This window comes from Oncorhynchus mykiss, chromosome 15, assembly GCF_057628025.1.
Source record: "Oncorhynchus mykiss isolate SJ-2025 chromosome 15, ASM5762802v1, whole genome shotgun sequence".
NCBI classification, from domain to species: Eukaryota; Metazoa; Chordata; class Actinopteri; order Salmoniformes; family Salmonidae; genus Oncorhynchus; species Oncorhynchus mykiss.
Genome location: NC_143036.1, coordinates 42,447,676 through 42,463,005, shown reverse-complemented (window position 1 = coordinate 42,463,005; position 15,330 = coordinate 42,447,676). Strand labels below are relative to the sequence as shown.

General features: G+C 40.6%; 1 protein-coding gene across 4 annotated transcripts in view; it reads left to right on the top strand.

The window, feature by feature from the left end:
* Positions 1 to 15,224, top strand: part of dgkd (diacylglycerol kinase delta) — a 120,903-nt gene extending 105,679 nt beyond the window's left edge. For all 4 annotated transcript variants that reach the window (XM_036944350.2, XM_036944348.2, XM_036944351.2 and 1 more), the window contains 8 exons: positions 256 to 390; positions 3,193 to 3,347; positions 3,641 to 3,752; positions 9,141 to 9,233; positions 9,354 to 9,473; positions 10,394 to 10,511; positions 10,819 to 10,949; positions 13,086 to 15,224. In XM_036944350.2, coding sequence (XP_036800245.2) covers positions 256 to 390; positions 3,193 to 3,347; positions 3,641 to 3,752; positions 9,141 to 9,233; positions 9,354 to 9,473; positions 10,394 to 10,511; positions 10,819 to 10,949; positions 13,086 to 13,175 — 954 coding nt within the window. In that variant the 3' untranslated portion in view covers positions 13,176 to 15,224. The remainder of the gene's footprint in view (positions 1 to 255; positions 391 to 3,192; positions 3,348 to 3,640; positions 3,753 to 9,140; positions 9,234 to 9,353; positions 9,474 to 10,393; positions 10,512 to 10,818; positions 10,950 to 13,085) is intronic.
* The last annotated feature ends 106 nt before the right edge of the window (positions 15,225 to 15,330 follow it).

Genomic DNA, 15,330 nt, shown 5'->3' with positions numbered 1-15,330 from the left:
TGTTACGTTACAGCTTTATTCTAAAATAGATTTTCCTTTTCAATCTATGTACAATACCCCATAATGACAAAGGGAAAACAGGTTTTAGAACATTTTGCAAATGTATTTATTCAGACCCTTTGCTATGAGACTCGAAATTGAGCTTAGGTGCATCCTGTTTCCATTGATCATCCTTCAGATTTTTTATACAATTTTCTTGGTTTCATAGCATACTGTCTGGTTGAATGTTTCTCCCCATTTGCTCTCCTATTGCAGTGTCGTACAGTGAAGATCACCATCCTTGGGGATGAGGGTGTGCCGGTGCAGGTGGACGGAGAGGCCTGGGTCCAGCCCCCGGGGTACATCAAGATTATTCACAAGAACCGAACGCAGACTCTCACCAGAGACCGAGTGAGTACACATCTATGGGGTCACACATTTTAAATGACATTTGCATTGATGTTAGAGGGATTAGAGGGACCGTAGAGTGCTGAGTACCAGGCAGTTAGCAAGTTTTATAGACTACTAATGACCATCAGCAGTATCAGAGCTTGGAGAAGCCTAATTACCGTGACTACGTGGAATTTGACTGCCGTCATGACTAGTGATCGCCGGTATAGCGCTAATACGGTCACCGTAACAGCTCTACTCATGCTATTTATGTTAGTACAGGGTGAGCTGCACAAAGTGGACTTCCTACTAAGGCACACCGCCACAGTGCTAACAGTATAACTCTGCTTCATAGGCACATGAATACTGCATACAGTACAGTGGTTCCTCCTTTAAAAGTTGCGAGCTTACACCGCGGGACTTAGAGGTACCCGGAGTCACGGCTTCAGTGCTCCAGACCACCGCAAGGGGGAGTTAGAGCACTCATTATGCATTTGGGTCCCAAGGTTTCTATATGACCAGTCATATCGAGTGGTTCCAATGACGAATTTGACGCAAGCCACCCGTCCCTGGTGACTTTCTTCAGCAAAGATGGCTGACAAAACATTATGGTGGAAGCAAATTTAAGTAACTATAACATCATAGCGAGTCAAGCTAAAAATGTACACTTGAGAGGAATATGTTAGTTAACTTCTTGACGCTACCTATCCCGTTAGCGAGATAATTGTCATCAACAACTGCTGAATTGCATAGCGCCACATTCAAATAATATTACTAAAAATATTTATATTCATGAAATCACAAGTGCAATATAGCAAAAGACAGCTTAGCATTTTGTTAATCCACTTGTCATTTATGCTTTACAGCGAAAGCAATCCAAGCGTTTGTGTAAGTTTATCGATCACTAGACAAAACATTATGAACACCTAGCATCAAAGTAGCTTGGTCACGAAAATCAGCAATAAAATTAATCGCTTACCTTTGATGATCTTCGGATGTTTTCACTTACAAGACTCCCAGTTACACAATAAATGTTCCTTTTGTTCCATAAAGATGATTTTTATATCCAAAATACCTCTGTTTGTTTGGTGCGTTATGTTCAGAAATCCACAGGCTCGAGCAGTCACGACAACGCAAAAGAAAATTCGAAATAGTATCCGTAATGTCCACAGAAACATCTTTATGTCCAAATACCTCCTTTTTGTTCGCACATTTAGTCCAGTAATCCAATTGCACAAAGCGCGGGCACAAAGTCTGGACGAAAAGTCAAAAAAGTTCCATTAAATTCGTAGAAACATGTCAAACGATGTATATAATCAATCTTTAGGATGTTTTTATCATAAATCTTCAATAATATTCCAACCGGACAATTCCGTCATTAGAAAGGAAAGAGAACGAACGTCGCACTCACGGCCTTGCGCAAGACTAAACTAATGTCTTTCAGCTTGACCACTTGTTGAAACAGCTTTTATTCGATCCCCTTTCACAATACAAGCCTGAAACAACTTCTAAAGACTGTTGACATCTACTGGAAGCCTTAGGAAGTGCAATCTGACCCCACAGACACAGGGTATTGATAGGCAATCATTTAAAAAAACTACAAACCTCAGATTTCACGCTTCCTGGTTGGATTTTTCTCAGGTTTTCGCCTGCCATATGAGTTATGTTATACTCACAGACATTATTGTAACAGTTTTGGAAACTGTAGAGTGTTTTCTATCCAAATCTATCAATTATATGCATGCCCTAGCTTCTGGGCCTGAGTAACAGGCAATTTACTCTGGGCACGCTTTTCATCCAAACTTCCCAATGCTGCCCACTATCCCAATGAAGTTAACAGAAAAAATGGCTGACAAATAGATAACGTGCCACAGAATGCTGCAGCAGCCCACAAGGTGTGCCGCAGTATGACACAACTTTTAAAGGAGGAACCAATGTAGCTGTGGGATCAGCAGAAGCATCAGGGTAGTTACAGGGATATACTGTAAGTTAGGTTACTTATATTGTGTCTTCCAACCCTCCTGGGATAATGTACATTTGCTGAAGCATTATGATAACTCATAATAAATAGGAATTAACTGAGTTGGGCTTGGGTCATTGTCTCAACGCTGCCTTATAATGCTGTGAAAGGATCCAGGAACCCAAATGATTTGGGTGGATCCCATCATCCTTATAAAATGAGTTTTGTTTCCAGAAGGTATCAAAATTGTCAATAAATATTACACCCACAGAGCCGCAATTGTCTAGTAGCCAGTGATGGAGGGCTAAAAGTTTGCTGAAATGTTCAATGCCACGATTTAGGGAGGGCAGAGGGACAGATATTATGGGGCGTTTCTTTTTGTCAAGCAGTGACCAAATCAGTTCTTTAAAATCCATCTTCAGCTGTTCTGAGCTGCCCTTCATAATGTCATTGAATCTCACATGAACTATCATATACTTAATTTCCTGATGCTGATTTATAATGTTTGGGAGCAGCTTATTGATGTCCTGTACACATGCTCCTGGATAGCACAACGTGTTTGTTCCAGGGACTGAGGCATTTCTCACCATTGAACTGCCCAATACAACGGCTGGAGAAGGGAATGGAGAAATCCACCCATTCCTACCCCTCACACAATTCGTTGAACCTTTCACGGTTCAAAGATTTGACATGATTTGTTTGTATAGTATTTGTATGTCTTGTGTGAATGTTGCTGTTATATTGCGGTCATATTTTTTATTGACGTATCGCATCTAACGTACCACAACTATAGTTCCCTCTGGGAAGAATACAGCTATTCTATCCTATTCTATTCTATTCATCCTGTTGCCTGCTTGTCTCAGGCCTTCGAGAGCACGCTGAAGTCGTGGGAAGACAAGCAGAGGTGCGAGTTCCCCCGGCCGCTGCCCCAGTATGCATTGCAGCCGGAGATCGTATCCGAGGAAGAAGCCTCCCAGATCAACCTGTTTGGACAGGCGGCCGGCGCCCTCATCCACAGGTAAGAGAACATTAATAATTTAATAATAAATAATAACATTGGATTAATAATAATAATAATTAATAAATAAATAATATTAATAATAACATTGGATTAAAGCAGGGTATGGTTGAATTCCATTTGAAAATTGTCCTAGACCATGATATACAATTCCCTCGTGGTTTACCTAACGGCCAAACTATACAGATAGTATGCCAAAAACATCACTTACAGAACGCTTGTGATATGCTTGCAGTGTAGTTTCCCAGTAACATTAGATGTTCGATGTCGTGATGAACTGTGTGTGTTCCCAGTATCCGAGAAATCGCTCAGTCCCACCACAGTATGGAGCAGGAGCTGGCCCACGCCGTCAACGCAAGCTCAAAGGCCATGGACGTGGTTTACGCCAATTCCAAGAGCACAGGGGTACGTGGAGTTCCTGTTCTACCTTTTATACCAGTCAACCAACTTCTACTAATACAGGGGTGCCCAACATACATGTGCCAAATGCGGGAGATCTTTTTTGGCTCATACGGTGCCTTCAGAAAGTATTCATATTATGTTGTTTACAGCCTGAATTCATATTAGGTAAAAACAATCCTCACCCATCTATACACAATGCTCCGTAAATGACAAAGTGAAAACATGTTTTTTGACATTTTTGCAAATGTATTGAAAGGGAAATACAGAAATATGACAAAAGTATTCACACTCCTGAGTGAATAGAATCACTTTTAGCAGCGATGACAGCTTTGGGGTATTCTGGGTAAGTCTTGAAGAGCTTTCCACACCTGGATTGTGCAACATTTGCCCATTATTTTTTTTTTTATTCTTCAAGCTCTGTCAAATTGGTTGTTGATCATTGCTAGACAACAATTTTCGGGTTATGCAATATATTTTCAAGTATATTTACAGTATCAGTCAAACATTTGGATACACCTACTCATTTCACCCTACTTAGGGTTTTTCTTTATTTGGACTATTTTATACGTTGTAGAATAATAGTGAAGATATCAAAACTACGAATTAACATATATTAACCAAACAAGTGTTAAACAAATAAAACTACGTTCTAGATTCTTCAAAGTAGCCACCCTTTGCCTTGATGACAGATTTGCACACTCTTGGCATTCTCTTAAGGAGCCTTCTGGTCCTAGACTTGGTGCTCCTGTACCGCTTGCTGTGCGGTAGCAAAGAAAACAGTCTATAACTTGGGTGACTGGGGTCTTTGACAATTTGCTGGGGCTTTCCACTGACGCCGCCTAGTATATAGGTCCTGGATTTGATTTGATTTGATTTCGATCTCTTTTAGTCCCCATTTTGACTAATCTTCCAAGAGTCCTTAAACATTAAAATACAATTTATAATACGAACACATTTTCACATATAACACACTATTACAAACATACATAATATACTAACATAATGACCCAATAAATACTCATTCTAAAACAATATTGATTCTTCATCTACTATAGTCCCACAACATTTCTATGTATTATATTTAAATCATTTAAAAAAAATGCTTCCATTTATATATTGAAAGGTTTCTGGTTTGCTCAGTTAATTTATTCAATTTCTTTATTGCTCTAAATCGAAATGTTCTTTTGCCTATTTCTCTTTTCTGTCTGGATAATGCATAGATGGTGAACAATCTATTCCTAGTATTTACGAAATGTCTGTCTCTTATCAACTGAATACCGTTGTGAATAGAACTTTGCCGTTTTAAATTATGTATATTATGAAATAAAATAAGCATGTTTTTTTCAATTATCTTGTCGATTGATGACCAACCAAGAACATTGCGCATGACTGCAACAGAAGAACCATATCTCCACCTTAAAACAATCCTTGCTGCTTTGTTCTGTGCATTCTGCAGCCTCCTAACTTCACTTGATGATGCATTTCCCCAGACCACAGAACAGTAGTTCACCTGACTCTCAATTAATGCTTGTGTTATTTGCTTAATCATTTTTCCTGTTTTAAATGTAAAAAAATGGTATATAGATTAGTTATTTGAGATGACCATTATAAGCAGTTGTCTAACTGCACTCCCAATAGTTTGGTTTCTGCCACTTCTTCAATTTGTACTCCTCCCATACTTAATTGTATCCCATCCTGTTTTGGCCTTTTCCTAGTGGAACAGACCAACATAACTTTGGTTTTCTTGGTGTTTAAAACAAGTTTGTTCTGGCAAACCCACTCCCTGATATTATTGCTTGCTGTACCTGTTGAACCGATTGTCTTGCTGCATAAATTGTACTCTATCATCTGCAAATATAGCTGCTTGAGTTTCAGCTAAGGCATAGGGAAGGTTGTTGGTATATATTAAATAAAGAAGTGGCCAAAGGCAGCTGCCCTGCGGTATTCCATAGTTTAACACGAGGGGAAGAAAATGAACCATTGATATAGGTGGACTGTTTAGATATGACTGTACCCAATTCAATGCTACCTCTTTAAAACCTCCTTAAAACCACAATGCATTAATTTTGTCAAAATTATTTAATGATCCACTAAATCAAATGCTGCACTGAAATCTAAAAATAGTACACCCACAAACGTGCCATTATCCATAGCATTAAGCCACTGGTCAGTCATGTCAACCAATGCAGTGGTCGTGGAATGGTTTTTGCAATAAGCATGTTGATTGGCTGTAATCAGATCATTCATTTCCACGTACTCCCATATTTGTCTACTCACAATACCCTCCAATATCTTACTGAGTGTAGGGAGTAGACTAATTGGTCGACTATTGGCAGGAGTAATGGGTTCTTTGCAGTCTTTCGGAATAGGACACAGTTTCGCATGCTTCCATACATTTGCAAACATCCCCTTTTCCAGTGACCAATTAATTATGTATCTCAGTGGAACTGCAATCTGGGGACCAGCACAGCGAAGCAAAAAATTGTCCGTAAAACTGTAATCTGTAGATTTACAATCAAGTAATGACTTCAATATGTTTAACACCTCCTCCACTGACACAGTTTACAGACTAAAAGAGATATCTGCTATCTGTGGCCTGGTCAAACCCAGTACATAAATCATCCAAATATGACACCTTAGAGCTAGGAGGTCTATACACACACCCTACCAATATATGGCTGCCTGGTGAGGCAGATGTACTTGAGCCCATAGTGCCTCTACTTGACATACATTAAGGTCATCCCTCCTCTTAAAAGGTATATGATTCTGAATGTACAGTGCTACACCCCCACCATTCCTATTCCTGTCCCTTCTCAGTAGACTATATCCATGAATGTTAATTTGCCCATCATTTACAGAAGCATCTAAATACGTTTCGGTCAAAGCCAAAATGTAAATGTTATTTGCGTTGACCAAGTTAAAAACCTCAGGTATTTTGCTAGGAAGGCTACATACATTAACCTGAGCTATATGCAACCCTTTCCTTGTCAAGTGAAGATCAATATAGCATGTATTCATTATAGTTGAAGTTGTCATGATACACTACAACACACAAACTAAAATTTTAACATTAAATTAAAATATCCAGGGAGATACTCTAGACGACGCCTGATACAATTCCCCGTTGATATAAACTTTATCCATCACCATGGAGACTCGTTGATTCAGGCAACGCTTTTCCTTCATGATGGGATATAGTTTTTTTCTTCATTCATTGATCTCAGTGGGGAAGTGATCATTCATTCCAAAATCTGTGTTTCTGAGTTCTCTGCCCATGTTCTTCATCATTTCCTTTTGCTCAAAACATGCAATAATAGCCTGTGGCCTAATTTCCAGAGGCCTTACCTATTCTATGGACTCTGGAGAAAGTGACATTACGCACAACATCAGTGGGCAGTTTTAGTTGAGTTGACATAAAGTCTCGGACTGTGTCCTCACAGCCTCTGCTGTTGTCATTCTCCGGTATCCCTGAAAATATGAGATTGTCCCGCATTGATCGACACTGTACATCAAGCAAGGTTTCTTTAAGTTGTTTGTTCTCCCTTTGCACTCCCTCCACCTTGCTATGAATAGAGTCTACAGTACCTTTCAGCGCCGTGTTCTCTTTCCTTAGATCATCAATCTGACGTTGGCTGAGTTCTAGACTAGCACATAATGCATTGGTGTCCTCTCGTAATATATCCAAGATATCAAGTTTGGCAAGCCTTTCGTTGATGGATTTTAACAAGTCAACATCCATATCAGTAAACCTTTCCCCACTCACCACACGCGTCCTCTTACTAGGGGATGGTTTGGTTCCAACGTTGATACCTATTGGCCAACCTGGTTTTGGTTTGTTTTGTTGATTGGGTTGGTTGTCCTTAATAAATTGACATTTTTGATATATATGGACGGAATTAATCGTACAAAAGGACCAATTGTGATGTTTATGGGACATATTGGAGTGGCAACAAAAGAAGCTCGTCAAAGGTAATGCATATTTTATATATTTTTTTCTCTTTTGTTTACTACTGGTGCAGATGGGTGCATGCTATCAGATAATAGTTTCTTATGCTTTCGCTGAAAAGCATTTTTAAAATCTGACATGTTGGCTGGATTCACAACGAGTGTAGCATTAATTGTGTGATTTAATGAAAGTTTGAATTTTATAGCATTTTATTTGAATCTGGCGCTCTGCATTTCCCCTGGCAATTGGCCAGTTGAGACGCTAGCGTCTCCCTATCCTCAAGAGGTTTTAACCTCTTAAAGCTAGGGGGCAGAATTTTCACTTTTGGATAAATAGCGTGCCCAATTTCAACTTCCTGCTACTCATGCCAAGAATATAAGATATGCATATTATTCATAGATGTGGATAAAAAACACTCTGAAGTTTCTAAAACTGTTTGAATCATGTCTGTGAGTATAACAGAACTTAAGTAGCAGGCAAAACCCAGAGGACTAACTGTTCAGAATTTTTTTCCCCCCCATCTCTCTTCCCTATTTTGTCTTTTGCCATTGGATATTTAATATCAATCTATTTTCAGTTCCTACCGCTTCCACACGATGTTGCCAGTCTTTGAATATGGCTGAGATTATTCCTTTGTTTTATCAGGAAGTAGGCCAACTCGGAACGGGGGACACTTTTGTGAGTTGCGCAAGACGTGAAGAGCAGAGCTTTTTTCTTTTCGTTCATGTATTGAATACAGATTGCCCCATCTACAATTTGATCGATTATTAACGTTTAAAAATACCTAACGTTGTATTACAAAAGTAGTTTGAAATGTTTTGGCAAAGTTTATAGGCAACTTTTGAAATATTTTGTAGTGACGTTGCGTTTTTCTAAGCTGTTTTTTTTATGGATCAAACGCGCTTAAGAGAATCTGTCCACACCTCCTGACCTCAACTCCTCCTTCGTCTAATCTACAAATGCCCATTTGTCTCCCCTGTTTCCCACGTTGCTCTCATCCCCCCAACACATTCCAAAGCCATCTGTCTTTCTTTAGAGAACCATTAACTTCTGACATAAAACCCATTCTCTTTCATTTCCTATCATTAATTTACTATCTCAATGATCAAAGTCTTTCATTTCCTATCATTAATTTACTATCTCAATGATCAAAATTTAGCCAATTCCATCAATACATTTTAGAATAAGGCTGTTACATAACAAAATGTGGAAAAAGTGAAGGGGTCTGAATACTTTCTGAATGCACTTAAATTGTAAAATGTCATTATGTTTTGTGATTTGATGATTTGTGTCTAGGGATTAAGCCCATATGGGCTGGCACTAAATGGTGTACATGTATGACAATCAATCAGTGAAATATATACACAGTCAACCACATTTAATGCACATTGTACCCCTGCTTCTGTGGTTTGTAATGTGTTTGTGTTCGTCTCTGTTCTACGCAGGGTCTGAACTGCAGTGTTGTGGTTCAGATGGTCAGTAACGTCAAGGCCCTTCACAGTGAGACAGAGCTGCTAATGGCAGGCAAGATGTGCCTGGTAAGTCTCAAAGCTGTTGTCTGCCTGTCTGTCGGTCTGTCTGTTTGTGTGTAGGTGCAGCTGCATGTGTCTGTGTGTGGGGGGGTTATTATGTTTTTGTAAATGGGTGTGTCTTTTCAGCAGTTGGATCCTCCTCAGAAGGAGCAGTTAACTGGAGCCCTGGGAACTGTGGCCCAGCAGCTACGCAGACTCCCAGACATACCCTGGCTGTGTCAGCTCATCGAACCTGGGGATGATGAGGTAGATCTAGATGCGACCACAAACACACAATCACTCACACACACACTATACACACCAGCCGCTTACCTCAGTGCTTTTCTATCTTAGTCCCAGTCCAGTAATACCACACCTGATTTAACCCATTACACTTGTGGGAATTGGCCTATATGGATAGGGCTACATTGAAATGTTTCTTAGAGAAGTGGAAATATGGAAAGCATCTATAACCATGGTAACAATTAAAAGAGAACCGTTTGGAGATTATGGGGAAATTATTAGACTAAAGAGGAGAACACAACAGTTCACCTGACAAAAGACTGAATCCAAGCATTATGTTGTTGATTTTATGTGCATTTGTAGTTGTTTTCTTTGGAACATATTGCTGCATCACCGCCTACACAATTACTGTTGTTGTTTCCACAATCCAAAAACGGTCCATTATAAATCGCAATCTGGTAAAGTGGGCATAATTTGAAAGCTTGTTCTATTGCCAACATGAATACCTAAATTATAAAATACGATCTTACAGTGTTATGCTTTCATTTGGAGGCTACTTCTTGTTGTGCACGGTGCTCAAGTTCAGAACGGCTGTCAGTCAAAACCAATACAGGTCTGTGAAGCAGAGACCCGAGCTCTGACGTCATGTATAGCATGTTACTGTATAGCCACTGTGTTCCCATTTAGGCAGTGTCCAAATCTACTATTTTCAACCTGTTTACAGGTACAAGTGTAAATGGGCTACTTAATCAAGATCTTGGTGATTGATTAATTGAATCAGGTCAGTGTGTTAGTGCTGGGCTAGAGTAAACTGTTCAACTCTGTGGGTCCATGGTACTGGACAGTCTGTATCACCCAATGTCTAATCTGTCTGGCTGTCTTTCTCTCTAACCTGTCTGTATAGCTGTCTAACCTGGCTGTCTAACCTGTCTGTGTTTCTGCAGGGACACCTGACGGATTTCTCCAAGCGCAGCCGCAGTGCCAAGTTCCGTCTCGTCCCCAAGTTCAAGAAGGACAAAAACAACAAGAACAAGGAGGCCTGTGCCACTCTCACACTGCCAGGTACTATCTACCTCTCTTTTTCTCGCACTCTCTCTCTCTCACAGGAATTACTCTGGAACACTGTATTAAATCATGTTTGGACAATGACAAATCATGGTCAACACTCTTTGAAAATCACATTCAATTCTTTCTGAGGTCGCCACAACATTCCACACACCATAATCACTGTAATGGTCAAAGTTAGGATTTAGGGTAGGTTCATCTTATCCTAGAGCTGCGGTTAAGGGCTGTGCAGGGTTGTGGCGTCTCTCTGTGGTGTCTTTCCGTGGTGTGGTTGGGGGTCTGAAGGGGGTCTTGCTTTCTGCAGTGCACCAGTGGGGCACAGAGGAGGTAGCCGCCTGGCTGGAGCTCATCTGTCTCACCGAGTACAAGGAGATCTTTATTGGGCACGACGTGCGCGGCGCCGAGCTGCTGCACCTGGAGAGGAGGGATCTCAAGGTACTACACACATACAGGCTGTCCCAAATATCTATCCTTCTTCCCAAAGTGTGCACTTGTTTACTTCCCTTCACTGATTTGAAAGGAAATTAGTGGTATAAGAAACTCCCACTAGCCCATGCCTCCACCAATCCAATGCTTTTAGGTTTGTGGGAAGTAGTGAAAGAGCAGTGATGGGAAGTAGAGAACTACATGTAGTTTAACTAGTAATTGAATTACATTTTGCTGTAGCTTGGTGGTAGTTTAACTAAATTCAAATATTTGTAGTGTTTTCAGTAGTTAGTTATTTTTTTGCTGAGTAGCTAAATACTGGAACTACACACTTCCTTTTTTGCAAAAAGAACAGAAAATACGGGTAAAGTAGGCAAAATTTCAATTCTTTTTCGGCATCAGACCTGCCTAATTTTCACTTGAAACATAGTTTTTGTGTTTAAAAGGCAAAATTATACATTATGTTAACATCTGACTCCAGAGTGTACTTTGTAATTTATGACATTTCAGATTTAGATATGATAATTTTTCATAAAGCATACTGAACAAAAATAAAAATGCAACAGATGACTCAAGTTGAGGGAGCGTGCAATTGGCATGCTGACTGCAGGAATGTCAGCCAGAGCTGTTGCCAGATAATTGAGTGATAATTTTACTACCATAATGCAGCCTTCAGTTTACGTTCAACCAGCCTCACAACCACAGACCATGTGTATGGCGTCCTGTGGGCGAACTGTTTGCTGATGTCAACGTTGGGAACAGAGTGACCCATGGTGGGGTTATGGTTGGGCAGGCATAAGCTACGGACAACGAACACAATTGCATTTTATTAATGGAAATTTCAATGCACAGAGATACCGTGATGAGCTCCTGAGGCCCATTGTCATGCCATTCATCCGCCGCCATACCTCATGTTTCAGCATGTTAATGCATGTTGAAAAGGTATCTACACAATTCCTAGAAGCTGAAAATGTTCCAGTTCTTCCATGGCCTGCATACTCACCAGACATGTCACCCATTGAGCATATTTGGGATGCTCTGGATTGACGTGTACAACAGCATGTTTAAGTTACTGCCAATATGCAGAAACTTCGCACAGCCATTGAAGAGGAGTGATACAACATTCCACAGGCTATAATAAACAACCTGATCAACTCTATGCGAAGTGGATGTGTCGCGCTGCATGAAGCAAATGGTGGTCACACCAGACAGTGACTGCTTTTCTGATCCACGGCCCTACTTTCAAAAAATGTGTATACCCCATTTTTCTCGTCTCATTGCTGCAACTCCCCAACCAGCTCGGGAGGCAAAGGTCTTGTCTTGCGTCCCCCGAAACATGACCCGCCAAACCGTGCTTCTTAACATCTGCCCGCTTAACCTGGAGGCCAGCTGTGTCGGAGGAAACATTGTTCACCTGACGACCGAGGTTAATCTGCCCGCCACAAGGACACTGCCCAAGATCGAACCTGGGTCTGAAGTGAAGCCTATAGCACTGCGATGCAGTGCCTTAGACCGCTGTGCCACTCGGGATCCCCCTAGTTTTTTATTTTTTAAAGGTATCTGTGCCCAACAGATGCAGAACTGTATTCCCAGTTATGTGAAATCCATAGATTATGGTTTAATGAATTTATTTCAATTGATTGATTTCCTCTTTTGAACTGTAACTCAGTAAAATCTTTGAAATTGTTGCATGTTGCGTTTACATTTTTTTTCAGTATAGTTTGGATGTAGTGAACTACTTGTTGAAAATTACTTTAGTTAAGTAAACTGTTTCTTAAGGGTAGCTTTATTGTAGCTTAACTTATTCCAGTGTGAAGTAATTGGTAGCTTGGTAAAATATATTTTCAGAGTAGCTTCCCGAACATTGTGAACGAGTGCACACGTCATGTGAAAGGATATATTATTGGGACACAACCATTCTTTCAGGTGCCATGTAGAGCTTTCTTATGTTTCACTACTATGGGGCTTTACCACGGGTGTTTAATTTAACTCCCTGTTCATTGATTTAAGTTATTTGTAGTCTATAAAGAGCTTTCCCTGCCAGGTGACAACTGGAAAAAGTTATGATCCTACATGGTACATGGGTCCACATGTGTGTCCTGGTGTTTGATCTAATTTGTGTGTGTGTGTGTCCATCCATTGCAGGACTTGGGGGTGACGAAGGTTGGTCACATGAAGCGTATTCTCCAGGGTATCAGAGAGTTGAGTCGCAGCAGCACTGCCAGCGAAGCCTAGGCTCTCTGCTGTACAACTGTGTGTGCTGCACCAGACCCTCTACCTAAACTGACTGTACCCAGCCATGCTGTACACACACCTACCGAGCCTTGAACAGCTTGAACCCAACGGGACCTCTATACACTCAAATATGGATATGAGTTTAGTCCACCAATAAAATTTACCACAGTGCCTTTCTTCACACCCCATCTCTGCAGCGTCCATGTCTGGGATCAACCAACTGAACTGCAAACGGAGGAGGCCAAACCACTATCGCCACTGGGGAGGGGTGTTCAATGATGTCAGTTAAGAGTGGAAGGTCAGGAGAGATTGCAGAGAATCCAATCGGGCTGACTACCAGGAACAAAGTCTGCTGACAGAAAAATTCAACTACCCAGAATGCCTTATCAACAAACCAGCGCCAGACTCCACCAATTAACGTTTGACCAATTGACCTTTTTAAACAGTTGATACATTTCAGAAGCTTGTTTGCCAAGTCAAGGAAGATTCAGAAACTAGCAAGGCTGCATCTCAAATGACCCTATTCCTCATATAGGACACTATTTTTGACCAGAGCTTCATAGGTCAAGAGGTAATGCACTGCATGATACTAGGAGGTGTCTTTTGAACATATAGAGTGGGCACCATAGGTTATATTTCCATAGTTTCCACTGACTGGATCATGGAAAAGACTTATGGAAGAGGCTGAGTTTTTGTATTGAAATATGCATCTATTTATTTCTTATGCGTTGTACTGGATATGTTGAGTTTGAATGTGTTTGAACCAGGATGTTTCTGAAAATGACGTGGGATGCCAGGTAATATGTTCCCAAAAGAAAAACAGATAGACTGGAAGAGGTCTGAACTACAAGGATAAGCAGCGACAATCAACCAACCAATGTAATTTCTCTTTCTCCATCTCTCATCGTCCCTGTCCTTTTTATATGAATAACAATTACAATTCTAACTACCTAGGTTGAATGCGAGGCTGGTAAATTAGACGAAAGCGACGACCCTGCTTTGTCACCAAATGTCATTTTAGAGCGTGATGGGCCCCCGATGTTCGTGTTTATTATTGCACATCAGAGATTCAGGTAGTCTCCCCATTTCAAAAGGTTTCCCTCCTACTGAACACAACACTTATGTATTGTAGGGAAAAGCCAAACTTGACCTTGCCTTAAATAATCTACAAACTGTCACATATCAGGCAGATCTCTTGGTGTGTGGAGCATGTCAATAAGATCATTTTTCGAACACTGCCTTAAGATTATTCACCTCGGTTAAAGTAGTTTCCCGAACCCAGGTTAAGCCTATTTCTGGATTAAACATGCACACTCAATGGAGAATCTACCTCGAAAGTGCTTTTTAGTCCAAGAGTGGGCTCAATCTGGGTCCAAGAAACTGTCCGGTAATGTTTAAGGCCTCTGGTTTTTCCTGACCACGTTATATCCTGAAACTCAAATCAACCACTAGTCCCTACCCCTGTGGGCATTTGTGTAGATATGACAGGATTGGATTGGTCAATAAGCAATATGGTGGCAGCTCAGTTTTGCCCCCCGACAGGCCAGGTGGAATTGTCGCCAATTGCTTATACCTATCCTCTTAGGTCTGCACAAACGAATAGGAGGTAGGGATTAAGGGTTTATTTGGGATTCGGTAATATCTAGGGTATAATAAGTATGGCCCAGTGTTCTTCCTGGTCAAGTCCCTGGGTCAGAAGACACTCTTTGGCCTAGTCATGTTCTCTTCCACTCAGTCCCGTGTGGATGTCCAGGTTCTGTTTTATGTCTGGCTGTGCAGTGATGCAATTATTTTCATTATGGTCTGTATGGTCATATAATTTCCCTCCTCGCAACCTTTGGGGTTGTCCCTTTCTTCTTTGCTTGTCGAGAACCCCTGGGAAGCGGTCTCTTCCGTTCCAGTATTTATTGATAATTTATACATTAGAAATAATACTGTATGCTATACCTCTTTTTTCCTTGTACATAAGACCGACCCACTTGGTTGTAAATATGTCTGTCTTGTATATTGAAATACCGCCATCCTGTAATAAAAATGGTATATGTGTGAGTTGGGTCTTTGGATGTGTTTCTTCAGTCAATACCATCATGTGGATTACGTTCAAGATTTCAATGTTTAGCCATGTTTAAAAATGTTTAGTTCATAAATTGAAGGT